At 40.4% G+C, this 17,851-nt stretch overlaps 1 protein-coding gene across 1 annotated transcript in view; it reads left to right on the forward strand.

Moving 5' to 3' along the window:
• Positions 1-17,851, forward strand: part of DCAF5 (DDB1 and CUL4 associated factor 5) — a 77,926-nt gene that overhangs the window by 46,575 nt on the left and 13,500 nt on the right. Inside the window, exon 7 of the mRNA XM_050896782.1 lies at positions 11,358-11,424. Within this exon, the coding sequence (XP_050752739.1) occupies positions 11,358-11,424 (67 nt within the window). The remainder of the gene's footprint in view (positions 1-11,357; positions 11,425-17,851) is intronic.

Below are 17,851 nucleotides of genomic sequence, written 5' to 3' on the forward strand. Positions count from 1 at the left end.
ACTTGTCACTCTAGAGGGGAGCCTGCTAAAAGCAGGTGTGCAGTGATCTGCATACTCGCTCATTTTATTGGAGCATCTGTGATGCAAGTAGATTGAAACCTCTTAACAAAGAATGAAATACCATTAATGCTTTAAGGAACAAAACTCGGAAAGATTCACCTGTTAACCCCAATGATTTTTTTTTCCCTAAGTTTAAAAGAACAGATTCTGAAGTGCTTAGATGGTTTTGAGTTGTTGGAGGTATTTTGGGTGTGTGGGTTGTAGCACAAGCTAAGTGACAGGGATCTTGGAGGATGAACAGCTTTCCTTCTTTTTGTGTCCTTGCAAACTGTTGTTTTCCTCCAAAAGAATTATTGCCCTAGTCCTTGTGAACCCGATTTGAAAATCGGTGAACAGTATATGCAAGCATTTTTCCTAGAAATGCCACAGTCAGACTTTTCTTGTTTCTTACAACTACCAGAGGCAATGTTTATCTGGTGGTTTATTTGCACCCATTTATAATTGCCTTCATTTGCTCCTCTCAGAACTGTCTTTTGTCCATGCCATGGGTGTAATGACCTCATTCACATGACGTCGATTTTTCTTTTCTTTGTAGGAGAGCTCTGATGTTGGTAGATAAATGCATTCAAAATTGTATGCCATTTGCATTATCCAAGAGCTTGCTTGAGTCTTGCAGCTGTGGAAGGGAGGAAGGGTAAGACAGGCTAGATGGGTCAATAATGACTCTCAGCTGCCCACTCCCTCTGTTGGCTATAGAGATTTTTGTGAGAGCACAGTTTATCCATCCTTCTGGTACAGGCATCCAGGCCCAGAATTTTGAAGACAGTTTGTTTATGCACCTAACTCCCACTGACTTTACCCTAGTGTGCGCAAGTGTTTGTTTACATACAAATCATAAAATGTGTGAGAATCTCAAGTTGTGTCATGGTACTGGGAGAGTTTCCATTCTTCTTGTCAACATTAGAATTTGGGAAATGTTGTTTAAATACTAAGGATTTTTAGTTGCTAGACTGGTATGGAAAGTATCTTCTTGGATCTGAGGACACAGGAAGTATTGAAGGGCTTCAGGTACCCAAATGCATTTTTAAGTGTAGGAGCCTCAGAGGCAGCAGCAAAAAAAGACCCACAAAAAATCACAAAACACAACCCTCCCTCCAAACTAAAAAAGACCAAAAGCTTTTCTTGCTTAAGAATTGTTGCCTGGGTCACAATTATGAATGCTATCAGCTCATTCCTTTTTTTCACTGTGCAGATAATGTGAGGCTCTATAACGCTTGTAGCTGTAAAATCAACTGCCTATTGCCTGCTTTAAAAAAGGCGGGGGTGGGGAGAAATAACTTGTACCCTGTGAATCAAACAAAAAGTGTCTTGACTCTGGCATGCCCTCAGACATTACATCACCACTCAGCCTTTTCTGTTGACATTACACTGGTATAGGAGAGTTTCAGGAATGCACTGCTCACGGTACTGCAGACTGCTCCAACTCCCTATAAAGTTACAGCCTTCATTATGTTGAAGTCTGTGTGCTAAATAGCCCTGGTTAGGGACAACCCAGTTTTTAGCAGGACAGAGTTATTACATGAATGTAAGCCTTCCAAGAACAGGATTAGCTGTATAGGTGCCAGGGGTCTTATATGGTTGTGCATTGTCTTTGTAAAGAAATAGAACTTTTCTTCTATGTTCTTCTTTGTGTCATCTAACTTAAAGGCCATTTATCTCAGGAAGTAGTACTTATCAATGTCTAGCTTTAAAAACTCAAAAGAAGAAAGGGAATTATTCTTCTAAAGAATATATTGTGAGTTTCCTGTGCACAGAAGACTTCTTAATGAATAGTAGCTTATTGCAGTCAGCATTTCTTAATACATGAAAAGCACTTAGTGTGCAAATATGTTGCTGTGCTTGAATAAAAAGAAAATCAATGTCTTACTCTGTCTTAAATTGGCTTCTTCCAAGAATTACTGATGAGGTTGTTTTGGGGGTTTTTTGGTTTTTTGGTTTTTGGTGTTTTTTTTTAACTTTATCTAAATGGCAGTTTAAATCCCATCTACATGCATAACATTACATTACTGAAAATGTCTCTTCAGAGCCAGGGTCTTGACAGAAGGGGCTGGGAGTTTTCTTTAACCCTTCTTATTCTGATCACCTCTTCTCCCATTCCCTGAGGCATCCTGCAAGCCCCATTTCCTGTCTCCCTTCTTTTCTGCATTCCTGTAAGCCCCTGGGGGAGGTTTTTAGACCTCTGGACAGTAACGAATTAGCCCAAAGGGACCTATACTGAAGCTAAATTCTGTTGGAGTGGAACCCTGACTCAGGAGACTTTGAGGTTTGTAGGCTTTGTGTTCCTCATAGTGCATCAGAGGAGATCTGCAGTTTAGTAGCACCCCTTGCAGGACTGGGGAAGAGGGAAGGGAAGGGAGAGTGAGCAGGAATGCACTGCTAAAAATGACACACAATAGGTGCTGCACTGACAGTGTTTCTTGTTGAGCTGTTAAAACTAGGCCTTGTCTAGATACTGAAAAAGCAACTATGAATTCTGGAGGATTTTGACTAATAGAATATTTGATTTAATGTGTATTTTAAACAGTAAAGTAACAGATGGTTGAAGAAGACAAAAGAGAGCAATTGGGGTACATGCAGTTTCAGCCATGTACAGAAGAGTGCCCTTCATACGCTCAGATAAACTTGTTGTTGCTTTCTTTGGAACGTAATAGGAATATTTTCCCTGCCATAGAAATCCACAACAAGGGTTTCTAAGTTGCTTTTGTTCATGAATAAAATTACTGTATGGCCTTTTCTGCATGGCAAAAAGGCAGCTGTAAAAATGTTGATGGATTGTTCCTGATGATGCTTCTGTAAGCATTTAAAACTGCCCCACACAGAGTTGGCTGCTTATAAGATTAGGGATTTAGGGATTGGGAATACAAATTTTTGGCTTTGAATTTTATGTACTAGAAGCAATTTGTGTTTCTCCAGTCTGCTGTGTCACAGCTTTTCTTTTTCCAGTTCATGAGATAGGCATGCTTCTTACTGAGGAACAAAGTTTCTGTTGTAAAAAGCTTTTGGACATACCTGCTTTGATTCTCAGGCTGAGATGGAAAACTTTTAAGCTCTTTTTGTGCCAGTTTCAACCTTCCCGAAAAACAGTCTCAAACAGTACAGGTTGCAAGCTGCTGTCCTGGCTAGTATGAAAAAAGACAGTTGTTTTCAAAGCAAATGTTTTTCTTAATACCACAATGCTGTGAGCCATAGTTGTAGATTACTCTTTAAATTTGTTAAATACTGCACAAAAGATAGGATTTGTGCCCCAGAATTTATTACAAAGCAGAAGGTAAAAGAATGTATAGGTATCGCTTCTTGTAGGTAAATGATTTTCTTTTCCAAAACACATTTCAGAAATAGCTTTCCCAGTTATGTCTCCTCTTACTTTAGGTTTTGTCATTCAGAGACAGCAACAAGAGGTTAATAGCCTGCACAGGTGACTGTTCTTTAGGTCTTCCCGACCCTACACCCTGGTTAACTGCCTTGGGGAGAGGAACTTCTTAGTTAGTACCAGTAAGAGCTTCTGAAAGGAGAAGAGCGCCACTCTGACTGGGGTTGTGGTCTGAGGGTACAAATAAGGCAGTACGTCACTGAGAGGGGAGGTCCTGTACTTCACTTGGGCTGTACTGGCACCCATCTGACCCCTACAGAAGCTGGTCGAAATACATAAATGAGAAGAAATGTATTGAATGACTGATTGCGATTTGTATGAGATTTTACTGTTCTAGCTACTGAACCAGACCTCTGCTGTGTCACGAGTGCTGATGTTGGCATAAGGGATGTAGGTGGGAACGTACCTACTGAGGAGGTCAGCAAATGATCATTAGAGCAGCTTTTCAAGCTGCAGTCAGTAGGAACTCTATACTAAAAGCCTAGATTCATCAGCATAAAGGTAACAGCCCGACAGAAAGATCAGGAATCACAAAGAGATGGAAATACTTGACCAGTTGACTGTTGTTTATATCTTAATTCCTTAAGGAAAGGAAAGGAGTGCTCTCCTCTGTGGGAAATCCTGGGTTTTTTCTTTTATTCGTCTGGTATTGCCCATCTCAAACAAGCTGTATTATCTTGCTGATTCCTTGTTTGTTTGCTTCTTGTTGCTTTTTGAATAGGAAAAAGTCTTTTCTTCCTCCATAGATGTGTCCTTACCTTGTTTCCCCTCTGGTCAGTGGGTACTCTAACAATATAAAGATGATTTGAAAACAAATCTGTGGGTTTTCTACCTGCAGGAAATGCAGACTTAACACTAAATTCTGATCAAATGGTAAATTAAGTATCAGTCACTTTTTTTAAATGGAGAAAATAGCAGGGGAAGTCTCATTTATAAGGAAGATGTGTAGAGCAGTCTTGGCATCACAAAAGGCCCAGAAGCTGCTATAAAAAAAAAATTTTGATTGTGTTCTGTCAAATATTTTTCATGCAAAATATGTAATGTATAGCAAGACCTGTGTTCATGGTTGCAATACTTTATATATATAAATATATATATACACACATACAGGCACACACACAAATATGTATGTGTATATGAGGTGACCTTTCTTTTTGCTTTTATTTATTTATAGCTTGCTTTCTTATCCCCTTTGAAATCGTTCCATGAGAAGCAGATTGTGGTGATATCATTGGGATTTTGTTGGGTTCAAGGAAGAGTTCCCATTTGGGTTTCCTGATGTTTAGTAGGGGGGTGTAATTATCGTACTGCTTTGCTCTCAGTGGCTACTTACAGGGTCTCTCTCTTTCCTCTGTGTGGCTACCTGTTTGTAAAAGAATATTTCTAGGCAGTCCATAATTCTGGAACCCTCAGGTCCTCTATCAAATTTGAAATTGGCCGTTAGGCTTAAAAGTTCCTGAAGACGGAGAGATGCCACAAAGAACAAAATAGCATAAGCCCTGTTTCCTTAGGAAAGCTTTCCTCCTTGGAAAAATACAGTTTTTATGTTCTTCATGTAAATGGATTCCTTCTCCAAAGTGCTGATTGCTATGAATTCCAATCTCTTTTGGACAAATAATCAATGTTTTTCAGACTTCAGTGATGCTTCGTGGCAAACTGTGGTTTCCTCAGTGCATATCCCACCACAGAGAAGATGTGCAAGGCAGCTCTTCTCATATGCTCAAGAGGAGTTAAGACTTCAGCCTAGCAGACTGCCACCAATCCAGATTCTTTATCTGTTGTCATAGGGGAAAAAAGCAAAAGCCTACACCCCACCCATGAGTTATATTATGTTACAGGCAATATATGGGCGAACTGTACATCCTGCCTCATACAGGAGCTGTGCAAAGCACCAGCAGAACTGTTTCAAATTTGGACGCCTCTGTGCTTCTTCCCCAGTGTGTGGATTTTGCATTACTTAAGAAGCTAAGGGACAGGTCACTAAAAGCCCGAGAAAAATTCTGTCTACTCTGATCTCTTCTGCCCCAAATTTCATTGGCCCCTCTGAGGAAAGGACAGACATGCTCAAGTGAGTGGGAATTGAGATTTAAGAAGTTTAGTCTCTTTCAGAGCTAACTTGTTAGTAAAGCTGTAAGCAGCAGCATGGAATTTGAGTCTCTCTAACAAGCATTTTCCTGCTAGTAACTTAGCAGCGATCACTTTTCAAATGGTTATCATCTCTGTACCGTTACCCATGGTCTCATTCATCCATTTATAATTATATGGTGATGGTGCCTTTTGGTTTGTGCTTTTAAGACAAATTCTCCTACATTCTTCTTGTTCTCCCCTACATTAGTAGGGCCATTCAAAAGACTTGCTGATACTTTTGGAAAAATGATCCATGTCTGCTGGTCCCTTGTCTAGGGCCAAAAGCTTAAAAATGTCTCTGATACAGATCATAAGTCGGAGGAAATTTTATGGAAACAGGAAATGTGGATGTTGGAAACTGTAAAATAACATTTGATTTAGATACAATTTTATTGAAATACTCCATATTCAGTAGCACCTGAGGAAATGTAGCTTGTGGGATTTTGAAAGCTTTCAAACTGGCAGTGTTAAGAACAAAAATAAATTCCCCAGGGTGGTAGTATTCTGCAAAATGCAATGCTAATGCTACTGTTATGAGACTATAGCAGCAGCAGATTAGATCTCCATTTATTTATATCAACTGCTGTAATTTCCTTGGGGAGAGAGAAAATTAGAAGTTACAGTGGAATGAGTGGGGAGCACTAGTCCGAAGTAATTCTGTCAGATTCCTGATGATAGTTCATTTTAAGCATTTTATGCGTACTTGAAGCTCAGACTGAATTTGTGTTTTCTCCAGCAGCAGACTCTAACCACGCCTGAGAGTTTTCTTCCTTCTAAGGCAAATTTCTGAATCAGCAGCTTGTAGTCATCTGGAAGCCTTTTCCTGTCATTGTTGCTAACAGCTAGACATAGAAGCTGATTCTTCCCTTCTAAAAAAACTCCAATATTAATTATTAGCAACTGTTTTTCTGTCTATCTCATGTTCATGTGAATATTGTGAATGTTGATTTCTGAAGTCCTGGTCAGATACAGCAGCAAAAATGCAGACAATGAAACAGGTGGTTTTAATATTGGTCTCTCCCCCCAGACATCTGAGCATCTGAGCTCCTCACACAGTGTCTGGTGTGATTCAGAATTCAGCACTGCTCTGGTTCTTGAGGCTATACTCTGCTTGGAGTTTGCCTTTTGTGGGGGGAGGGCGGGAGCAGGGAGAGTGCACACTGTCTTAGCCATTTACTTGTCTCTGTGAATGTGCATGTTTTTGCCTCTCACTGGCTTGCCTCTGTGATTTGATTATCTGGGCTTTTGTTCTTAAAGTGAGTAGAAGGTACTCTGCTAGGAATTACGTTTTGCACGTCCCCTCAGGACCAAAAATCCTTGGCCACAATTAAAGTGGAGTCTAAGCATATGCAGCATGGCATTCTTTCATCTACCCCACCCCAACCCCTTCTTTTTCTTTCCTTTCTGTTCCTTCCTTTTAAAAAGTCTACTCCATTCCCTCAGGATTTCAGCCTTATTAAGTTGGGCTTGGTGTACTTCATAGCAATTATTTCTTTGAATTTTCTAATAGTAGGGACTGACTTTCGTGTTTTCTCAATCCTTATTCTCCGACTTTCAACTAGTGTGGAAAACTTGGCTCATTATTATAATAATAATGAATACATCAAGGAAAAATTTTTCACCGACGATCATGTAAATGTCCTAGCAACGTCAGTCCAGCTGTGCTCTCCAGAGGCCTTGGGTTCTCATTGTCTTGTGCAGAGAGTACTAATTGGAATTGAGTTTTTTTCAAATGTCATGGAAGAGGCATGTTTCTGGCTTTAGCAGCTTGGGTGTCTGCTCTTGAAGCTTCAGCTGGCACGTCTTTCTTGTAAGAGCTGCAGTCATGAAGTTGTGCTTCTGGCGTCTTTTGGTCTCTGTCTGAAAAGCCACGTTCTACTTCTCAGACCCCTATCACCTTGGTCTTACAGAAAAGGACAAAAAGAATACATTTGGGGATTTAATTCTATATTGTGAGAACAGTAGGAAAACATGTACCCCAGAGGTATCCTAACAGGGAAAGAGAGCGGAAAACAATGCTGGTGGCTACAGTGGTGGCAGTGGAATGGCAGAGATACTGAATAGTTGGATATTTTGTGGAATATGATCTATTTCTGATAATTATTGGCAGAGCTAACTATTGAAATAAAATTTAAATTTATATAAAAAGTTTGCAACTCGCAGCCCATTGCTTACAACATCAAACTTGTGTAGATGAATTTATCAATTAGTGCTTTTGGCACTTACTGATGGGTGTCTCAGTTGCAAGATTAAACCCGTAAGTACTTCTTCAGAACAGCTCAGATCCTGAGCTGAGCTTTGTTCTGTGACTAGACATAAGTTGCAAGGCAGATGCTTTATTCACTCCTATTTATTTTCTCTTAATTCACTCCAGAATACTTTGGCCAAGTGTATTTGATTGGTGGAAATGTCATTAGGCTAGAAAACATTAATGAAGCGAAGGACTTCATGGTGCTTTTAAGTAGGTAGGAACTATCTCCATTGGAGATAGTTGGATTGAAAATCTCCTCCATTGGAGATACTCAGAAGCCATCTGGACATGGTCCTGGGCAGTCGGCTCTAGGTGACCGAGCAGGGTGCTTGGACCAGATGACCTCTGGAGGTCCCTTCCAGCCTCAGCCATTCTATGATTCTGTGAACTACTTTAAGATACCTTGCCAATTTCTTTCTTTTTTTTCTTTTCTCTTCCCTTTTGGAGTTTTCATGAAGCTGTGATGTGTGACAGAGTGTAAAGGTTTCAGGTGGGCGTTTTCCGGACACTGCCCACCTCTTCCCCCCTCCCCCCTTTCCTACCCCCCACCCAAAAACCAACTCCAGTCCACCAAGACAATTATTTCCCTTTTTAGTTTGGTAGTCTTTGAAAAAATTGAATCAGAAGAGAGCTCTGGAGGTCATCTGACTTAAGCTGCTTCTCAGAGCAGAGCATCTTTGAAGTCAGATCAGGTTGCTCAGGGGTCCAGGTAAATTTCGGATTTGCAAGGGTGGAGATTCCACTGCCTTTCTGGGGCTGAGTTGCAGTGTTTGTTATGCTCCTCCTGAACATGCTGTTCCTTTGTACTCAGCTGGAATTTCTCTTGCTGTGACTTGTGACTGTTGCTTCCTGAGCATCCACTGCGTGCCTCTGAGAAGAGTCTGTCTCTGGCTGCTCTGTATTCCTTCAGACAGTGGGAGACTGTTGAGGTTCGCTCTGTCCCTTCACTTTCTCCTCTTCTGGCTAAATAAGGCCGGTTCCCTTAGATTTTCCTTGCAGGTCACATGCCTTCAGCCCCAGTGGCACTCCTCCACTCTCCATCCAATTCATGAGTGTCACTCTTGTATCGGGGGACCCAAACCAGACACAATACTCCAGGTGTGGCCTGGAGTGCCAGGTAAGGGGAATAATCACTTGTCTTGACCTCCTGGTTACACTCTTGATAGTGCAGTCACATTACCATTAGTCCACATCACTGCAAGGGCACTCTAAATTTTGCTTCTCCAAAGTAAGACAGAGTATACTCGGATCAGTGGTCTTTGCAGGTAGTATGTTCTTGTTCGGTGGGCAGTGATACGCCAGATTTCCTAGACAACTGGCCATTGAGTCTTACAGGATACACAGTGTGTTCCTCTGCAAATCAGTTTGGAAGCTGATTTGAAGAGTCTCACAGACACTTCATTCCTGCACGTACCTAACATGTTTTTTCTATGTTGTGTGCCTGGTGCAGGACATCTGAAACCTGTCACTTTAGGGCCTGTCATTGTTGGTAGGTTTTTTGATTTATGACGTAAAGTGCTAAAGGACTCTCATATTGAGGAGTTGTTAGAACTTGTTTGGTTTAAAAAAAAAAAAAAAAAAGTGTTATGGTCATAAATTCAAGATACTGAGCTTTCTAGCTGTTTTAGAAGTCTCCATTTTTCCCCACATGTCCTAGGCAAACCAGTTGCTGCTTCAACCACACAATTTGGTAATAAATACTAACAATTGGCAACATCTTTATAACTTTAAACAAGACTTTTTTTTCCATGTAGCATTTCTCGTGTAACAAAACATATTAGAGGTGCTTTCTTTCTGATTGCTGGGAGATTGCCTATATGAGCCCTAATCTGTGTAGTTTTGGCACAGTGGCTCAGCCTGCTGTGGGCTAACATTTGCGAGCAGTCAAATGAAAGGGAAGCACATATTCCTGGCACCGTCAGGTCAGTTTGGCAGAGGTAAGCTGCCTAAGTGCTTGAACATGTTGGCTTGCAGAAATAACTTTCTGGCTTGGAAAGGATGGGTCTATGAGTGATGCAGAACTAGTGTGCACAAGTTCTTAAAGGAACTTTTGTTTCATCAGTGCTTCTTATCTGTCAGAAAATGAGCAGAATTGCATTCATAAGTGCTTACTCACATCCTACATCCTTAAAAATAAGGGAAAAAAGAATGGTTGGATTGTGATAGTAGGAAACCAGAGAAGGGATTTTAGTGGTTGGTTATTGCATTTTTGTGGCTGGAAACATCCAAACACTGCACGAACGTAATTAGCATTGCAAACAGAATATATGCGAATTTATAGTTTTCTCCATGTTAGTGTATATTTTTTGTTTATTTGCTTCTCAGTCCTGTGTTATTCCAGGACTTGCCTCCTAACTGCTTGATATTACTTTGCCTGATGAGTTTATGTATCCCTGGAGAATGAAAGACAGAAACCAGTTATATTTGAGCCAAACAAAACAGAATTTTTCTCCTATCAAAGGTTAGAAAAGGGACAAACTTGCTCCATTTCTTCCTTTTTCTCCCTTCCCTCTACCCTAATAATAACAATAAAATGAAAAACCCAACTTCTTGATTGTATTAATTAAGCAGAAGCCGTAAGTCAGTTGAGGGCTAGAGATTTACACTGTCTACACCAGTATAACTGGAATTGGAATCTGCCCTTGGTTCCACTACGTGTCGTCTCATCTCTAATTTGGGAGAGAAATAAATGACAGGGAGTACAGTTTATTGGAGAAGAGATATTTGGAGACAAGGCACGTTTTGTAGCCTCTCATAACTGAGAGGCGTAAGCTTTTTACCATGTCAAATGTCACCTGTCATTCCAGTGCATGTTTGTAGTATATTAAGCTACTTCAAATTGCATATTGCCTAAACTTCTGTACAATAAAGAGATTGCTTATCATTCATGCACTGTTGAAAAAGGGCAGCCTTCCATCTCTTCAGGATAACTATAACCAGGAAAAAAAATGAACAGTATGATAAATGTGGTTTTTTAAACCGCTTGAGACTTGCTGACAGTGAATGTTTAGCTTTGGTTTTGTTCAGTCTTCAAGATTATCCTCAGTGACTGACTTTTGGTGGTCTTAGTAGACAGATGAGCCAGACATGTTGTGCTTGTGTGTAGTGAACATGCTAGCTCTCTTCTTAGGTATGTGTTTGTTGGAGTTTTCCTCGGTAGTTCAGGAGATGAGAAAAAAGCATTAAAGACTTTGACATTAAAAAAAGACTAGAGTTTCAGGCTGCAAGGTATGAGAGTTTGATCTAGACACGCTTGTATTAAAGCCAACCAAAATCCATAGCCTTATTTAGCAAAGAAAACATACACTTTGGGCAGTAGGCATTAGATACATAAAGCATGCTTTTGAATTTTGGTCTGTTTATATGCATGCAACATTTTTGTGCTGGTACCTCACCCCCATTTAAGGGTAAGTTGATCAGCGAGGTGCAACGAATGATACAAATTATCTTTTTTTCTCATTTTTGATTTGGAGAAACTAGATCAACAATAAAATAACGTAATTCAGGTGATACTTTGTGGTAAACTGCTTTTATTTTTATTCCTAACAGTACATCCTTTCGGGCTCTGATGACTTCAATTTGTATATGTGGAGGATTCCTCCAGATCCAGAAGCAGGTAAGTTTTGTTGTTTTGGAATTTGGAGGGGAGGGGGGCAGATGTCTGACAATACTGGTTTGGTTTTTTGAAAAATTGCTGTTCTCACTCAGCCTCTGAATCTAGAGTAATTCTGATGAAAGCTGGATGGGGAGAGTTTACAAATGCCTAATCCAGTCTCTGGATAACAATGGCCAATGCCATTTGAATCTTTTATCGTACTGATTTTATTTCTCTTCTCATATAATGATCATTTAAATCTTCTAGATGAGCTGATGAAGAGAAGGAGCTGTGGCTGGAGCAGGGTGTGTCTTTCCTCCCTCTTGTCTACCAACTCTGCTGCTTCTAAGCTGATCTGAGTTCACTGAAGAACTCAGGATCTGTTACTAAGAAATTTCATCTCATAATGAAGCTTGCAGCATAAAATGGTGCTGGGTTCACAGGCTGCTCCTTACAGCTCCAGTGCATTGGCACCTCTTCCCCTCTTTCTTTCCTCTTACACCAAAACCCTCCCACTGATTTCTAATACAGAGCAGTGATGCTTTTTTACTTTCTGGGTGGAAGAGCACTATCAGCTGGTGGCAGTGACCACTTTTGACTCATTTCTGACCCTTTCCCATGCTGGGACAGACATGCTAAGCAAATAGCACTAGCTCAACTCTGTGTGAAAGTATAGGAGAGGGGTGTTAGAGTAAAGAAAAGCAGCAATGTGTGTGGGATGTAACAGTAGTGTTGTAGATGCCACAGCTGGTCAGTGCCTAATTTGATATCATCTAGTATTGTGTAGGGTTTGGCAATACGACACTCTAAGCCATACAATGTCAGCATATCTATTCTGTTGAAACAAATCACTGTGCTCTTTTAGAAGGGTGTTGAATCTTGATTGAAAGACTCAAGACTTCAGGAAATGTACTACTGTTTCTATTTTTAATGGCTCTGACGGTTTAAACTGTATATTTTAGTGGTATTAAATACAACTGAGTGCTATCCTGTGGTCTCAGGTGCTTTAGCAATAGCAAGAGCAAATTACGAACTGTGTTAGAGGTAAAATAAAAATATTTTGTTTCATTTTCAAAGGCTGTTAATCACAGCTGTGTAATCCACAGCTGAGAGGATGACTAGCCTCTGAAAGGTTTGGTTAACGGCAGGGTTTGGAGGAAAATGCCATTCTAATTTTGGATTGCTTATTTAACATTTGATGTTGCAGTCCAGAAGTCCTGAAGATGGTCCTGCTAAATATACCAGTACCTTGGCCTTCTATCTTTCTGTAGGGTTTATAGAGACTTCTCCCTGCTTTCCTTTTAATTTGTATGATTTCCTTTTCCTTACCTTTGTAAGTTTTTATGTGCAGACTGTAGAATTACATTTTATGCATGTTGCTATACTTGTCCTGACTCCATGTGTAAATTCTGGATTTGAGATTTTGTGTTTATCTGGCTGTGATGCTCTTGAAAACTTTTCCCAGGCAGCTGCAGATGACAAACTTTTTATCTGGGACCTTTGCACGAAAAGTGATAGCTAGAATTACCACACAACAATGTTGTATGTGTTTTGGTCAGCTTTCTTGTTTCTGGTTCTTGTAACTTGAGGAAGGGTGACAGTAAACTTGCAACATTTCAGTTACAAAATTAATTACTTAATGTCAATTGCCCTCAGTGGTTGCTTAATGGGATCAGAAGATCCTGTAGTAGGAAGGTGTGTGTCTTAGTCTCTTGTAACTTGAGCAGTTCTCTTATTGAAACATTTTAGCGAAACTCATGAGCTTTGTTTTGTGAGACCTAAAGATTTGGCTTCTGTAGCAAATAACTCATTGGCCACCCAGATCACCTGTGACAGGCTTATTGAAGCTCTTCTTTTCTTCATTCAGCCCTTCTTGAAGGGTTGTGCCTGTTTTGAATGTGATGAAACATCCTTTCTTAAATCTCATCCTGTGGTTCAGAATAATTGTTCAGCTAGAGAGGTTGCTGTGCTTCCTTCTTGGAGAAAGAGTCTTGCTGTAGGGATGTGGAGACCTTGGAAAGCTTCTGCTGCAATGGAAAACTCCTTGTTCTCATGTTCTAGCTTAAAATAGGAGTGTCTTTGGGTCTGTGATCTGAGGGGGTGGAATGTGGTCTTTCATTTAAAATATTGCACAAACTAGACAGGATGATGTAATGTCCTGTACTGTTGGTTGGTATTTTAAATAAAAATATCTCTCTAGCTGATTTCTGCCTTCCGGTTGAATTCAGACATTGTGTTGCTATAAATATTTATGATACAACTCCTTTAAATTCTATCGGCTATTTGTAAATAGCAACTTTTTTGTAAGCATAAATCTTTTTACAGAGCTGCATCCTTAACTCTGAAATAGATTATTTTGCTTAAGTACAGGTGCAGCAAGTACTAGCTATCTAATGGTTAGCAACATTACTACACAAAAGGTGAAGAAAAGTGGGAAGGAACACACCAGTCAGACAATTGCAATCATATTTCAAGTTGGAGGAATGTGGTTACCTGTGTTGGTATTGTGCCAGGAAAATGGAACAAATTCTGCTGGTTTTTTTGCAAATAATCATAATTTAGAGGTGTCCTCCCAGTAGGTTGCATTGAGTCATTCCCCCTCAGCTGGAAACTGCCAGTGGTTTTGTTCGGTCCAGTTATTAGGCAGGATTTACTTCAAGGCAGGAAGGTCTGTGAAAAAAGGTATTTCCTAAATTGCTTAGGAAGCTATTCTGTTGAAGAGTTTTATTGGCTGTCTCCCTCCACAATCTTAGATTATTGTGAATAGGCCAGGATTTCCTATGCCAGAACGTTGGTTGCTTTTTTACCACCTTTTGTCCTTTCTTGAAGATGGAATAGTTTGCTCATTTTTCCACTTTCTTCTCCATCCAAGTACTACCCAGCTTTCCACTGTGCTTCAGAAGTAATTGCCAAGTGTTTGGTGAATTTGTTAGCCAGTTTCCTCTTTAAAGTATATATCCCAGTTTTCTTCAGAGGCAGAGTTTCTAGCAAAATTAATACGTTAGTCTGGCAGAAGAAAAGCAGTCCTGAGTTTCCACAGATTTTACTTGACTCCAAGGCAAGCTAGAAGTGAGAAAAGACATTGGCCCTACATGACCTGCCCAGCAAGACTGTTAACATATAAGCACTTCAGGCAGTATTTAAACCTAACTCCTATAAACATGGTCTCTTAGCTGGTTAAGAATCCCTGTTCAAGACAGAACCTGACATGTCTTGTGGGATAATAGAGGGCTTAGTAGACCAAATGTTTTGCAAAATGGAATTTACATTCCTCACCCACTACTCTGAATCATCTTTGCAACTCAGAGCTTGTCTCTTGCTTTTGAAATATTGCTCAGAGATGCTATGTGAGGGATATGATATTTATTTGCGATTGAGAAGACAGTTGCGGATCCTTCAGTTTACGTGAGCAGGCTGTCACCAGACTTCTGAAAAACTTCACTAAATCAGAACAGCAAACTGCATTTCAAAACCTCTTTTTAATTCTGTCTTTGACTGTAACTGCTAGCAGGAAAGGGCCTGTCATTGTGGTCCAGTTACTAAACTAATTGCACCAATTTTCAGCAGAACTGATGCAATTTTTCTTCCCGTTTTTTCTCCTCGTTGGTCATTGTAAATGCAGACACCTCTTTAGGCTTGAAGAATTCAGCAACAGATCTTTTCAAAACGTTTGAACAGGGTTATCTCATTGGAGCTTGTGGTTTAAGTTCTCAAAGTTCCAGGCTGATAAGTGAAGATTAATAATAGATGATTAAGTGTTTCTTAATGTCTCTAGCTATTTTTGAGATTTTTATATATGGGCACACATGCATATATACATGCCAGTTGAGTTGGGACAGGGGGAAGCCATCTGGCCCAATGGGGAGCATGCTCTGGAAGGTTTGTATTTTTTTAAAAATGGATTTTTCTGAAGCGTGGTCTTGGGATCTAAACTGTTTGACTTTTAGGACTGTAGTTTGTCTCTTCCTTCAGATCACTGTTGACCATAGTGTGCTATGGAACAGTTGTTTGATTATCACAGCAAGTAAGTGGTGGGGCAGTGTAGAAGAGGTTCTTGTATTCAGTGGAATTTAGACTGGTTTCCGTGTCATGTGGATTGTGATACCAGAAACCTGTGGAAATGTCCTGCCTAGATGGAATCTATCAGAAAACAAGGCAGTGTTGGGTGCTTTGTAGTGCTGTGGCCAAGTGGAAGAAGATTCAGCATCCATGAGCATTTCTCTCACCGGCCTTAGCATGTTTAATATCTGATTTAGCACTAGAAAGCTGAAGATAACACTGAGCACTGGGAGAGGCTGGAGAAGCCTCAATCCCCACCATCTAGCCATCTGATTGTACCAAAGCTCCTTCCTCTTTATTGTATTGAATGTATTTGCAGCTACCGGTACAAAATAAATGCACAGGTAAGCAGTTTTCACACCTCCATTTAAAAAAAAAAAAAAAACAGCTAGCGGTTGTGTGATAGTTTTGCTTATTTTATTCTCTTCTATGTTCAGAAAGCATAGTTGTTGGTGGTAATTTGCGTGGTTCCAGTAACGTTGTAAAAACCATTCCGACTTACGCAGTTAAACACACTGAAAGAGCAATCTCTCTCAGACCAGGAGAGGGGACAGAGTGGAAAGGGTGTGCCAAAGTTTATTTCTATAGTGATTTTGTCTTAGCTTTCATATTGTTGTTCAGCTCTACTGGTGATAACAATGGTGGGAGGGTTGGTGTAGATAGATATGGCAGATATTTAGCAGCAACAAAAGAAGGGAGAAAATATACATCCAAAAATAGCCACTACCACTACAGCTTTCTGCATGTTCTTTAGATATTTAAATATGAATTTTTTTCTTTGGCTTTTGGAACCTCTGCAGAGGTACAAGACCACCATGGGACTGGTTCTAGGTGTAGGCTAGGTAAAGTGGGTGATTGCATGGAAGAGGAGGTTGCCTGAGGCAGGTGCTGACGCCAGCCCACTGCTCCCTGCGCTTATGCTAATCTGTGCAAGGCCATGCTGATCCTTTCACCTGGCCTGGGAGGTGGAGGGTGGGTTTGAAGGTGACAAAGGAAGCAGTCTGCAGATGGAGTTGGAGCTGCTTTCTTATGGGGAGACACTCCCTTTTGCTTTCTCCTGGAGTAGCAGAAGTACTAAGCCAGAGTCCCCTGGTGCCTCCTCCAAACTGTCTCCTCTTACCATGCTGGGAGGAGAAAGGATCTTGGCCAGCCCTTGCTGTTCTCACGCCATATTTGATGTGACCAAAGTCAGTTTTGCCTGTGCTGCTGAGAAAGCTGGGGTCAGATTCCTGATCCCACTGGAAGGGATGCTGCAGGGCCCTGTGCTCTCAGGGCAAGAGTGCTTGTGTTTAAAACTAGCTTCTCTACAGACGGATGTCTGAGGAGCAAAGCCATCTGCTGGCATGCATTGTACGAAACAACTACAGGTGTGTGAGTGACCAGAGAGACTTTTTAAGGAGTCTAAGCGTAATCTGCTGCACTGAAGGCAGAGGCCCTATATGCTATGCATATTTGCTTGCATTGTGCTGTGCATTTGCTTTCCAGACTATGGTGTCTCTCTTCTGTTAGCGCATCATGACCTCATAGGATTCAAATGCAGGGCAGTAGCCTATGGTCTAAATGTGTCCTGGATTATTATTAATGAAAACTAAATTAATTTTAAATGAGCTTTCTACTGCAGTGCCAAGTACTACAGTGGAATGGTATGCTACGGCACACTGGCAGCAGCTGCAAATATCTGGTTCTTCTCAGGAGTTTTCAGCACTTTGAGTAATTCACCAGGCTTGTATGAAGTTATGCTTTAGTCTGTGGAATGTCTTTCTACCTTATATGAACAACCAGTGGAACTTCTTTTTCAGTGTCCTAGATAGAAAGGACTTCTTAGTGAGGTCACTTAATTCCTCCAGTGGAGGATTGTTCCTTATCCCAGCAAGTTCTCCAGCGCTTTGACAGGTTTTTTTAAATGTTTGTAACAACACAGCTTCCATTAGTTTAGAGACTGTTCTACATTCTTACAGGATTTCTGCACGAGGGCACTTTTCCTAATAATCTATCACTTCCCTTTTTTCCTTATCCTTCAACTAATTATTTCTTCTGTTTTGTGTTTGTTTTTTTTTTAAACACTGCTACGTGTTGTGGAACTTGTGCATAGGAAGTCAGATTGCTGTCCAAATATCTCACTCTCCTTCATTATGATTTACTAGTGTTTTTTAAAATGTGTTGGTATGTACCATCCAGCACGTTCTCAATATGTGAAATGTCAACTCATTTGTGTAAATATTTACAAAACTGCATAATTAACAAGGATTTCATTAGCATAATATTTAAAACATAAAATAATAAAGCAAACCAAGAAGTAATCACTTTGGCAACTTAGTAGACATCTCCTACTTCAAAGCATTGTATTATTCCTTCTTTCTGTCTGTATTGAAGCCTGTAGATAGGCCGT

The sequence above is a fragment of the Gymnogyps californianus genome, chromosome 5, assembly GCF_018139145.2.
Source record: "Gymnogyps californianus isolate 813 chromosome 5, ASM1813914v2, whole genome shotgun sequence".
Taxonomy (NCBI): Eukaryota; Metazoa; Chordata; class Aves; order Accipitriformes; family Cathartidae; genus Gymnogyps; species Gymnogyps californianus.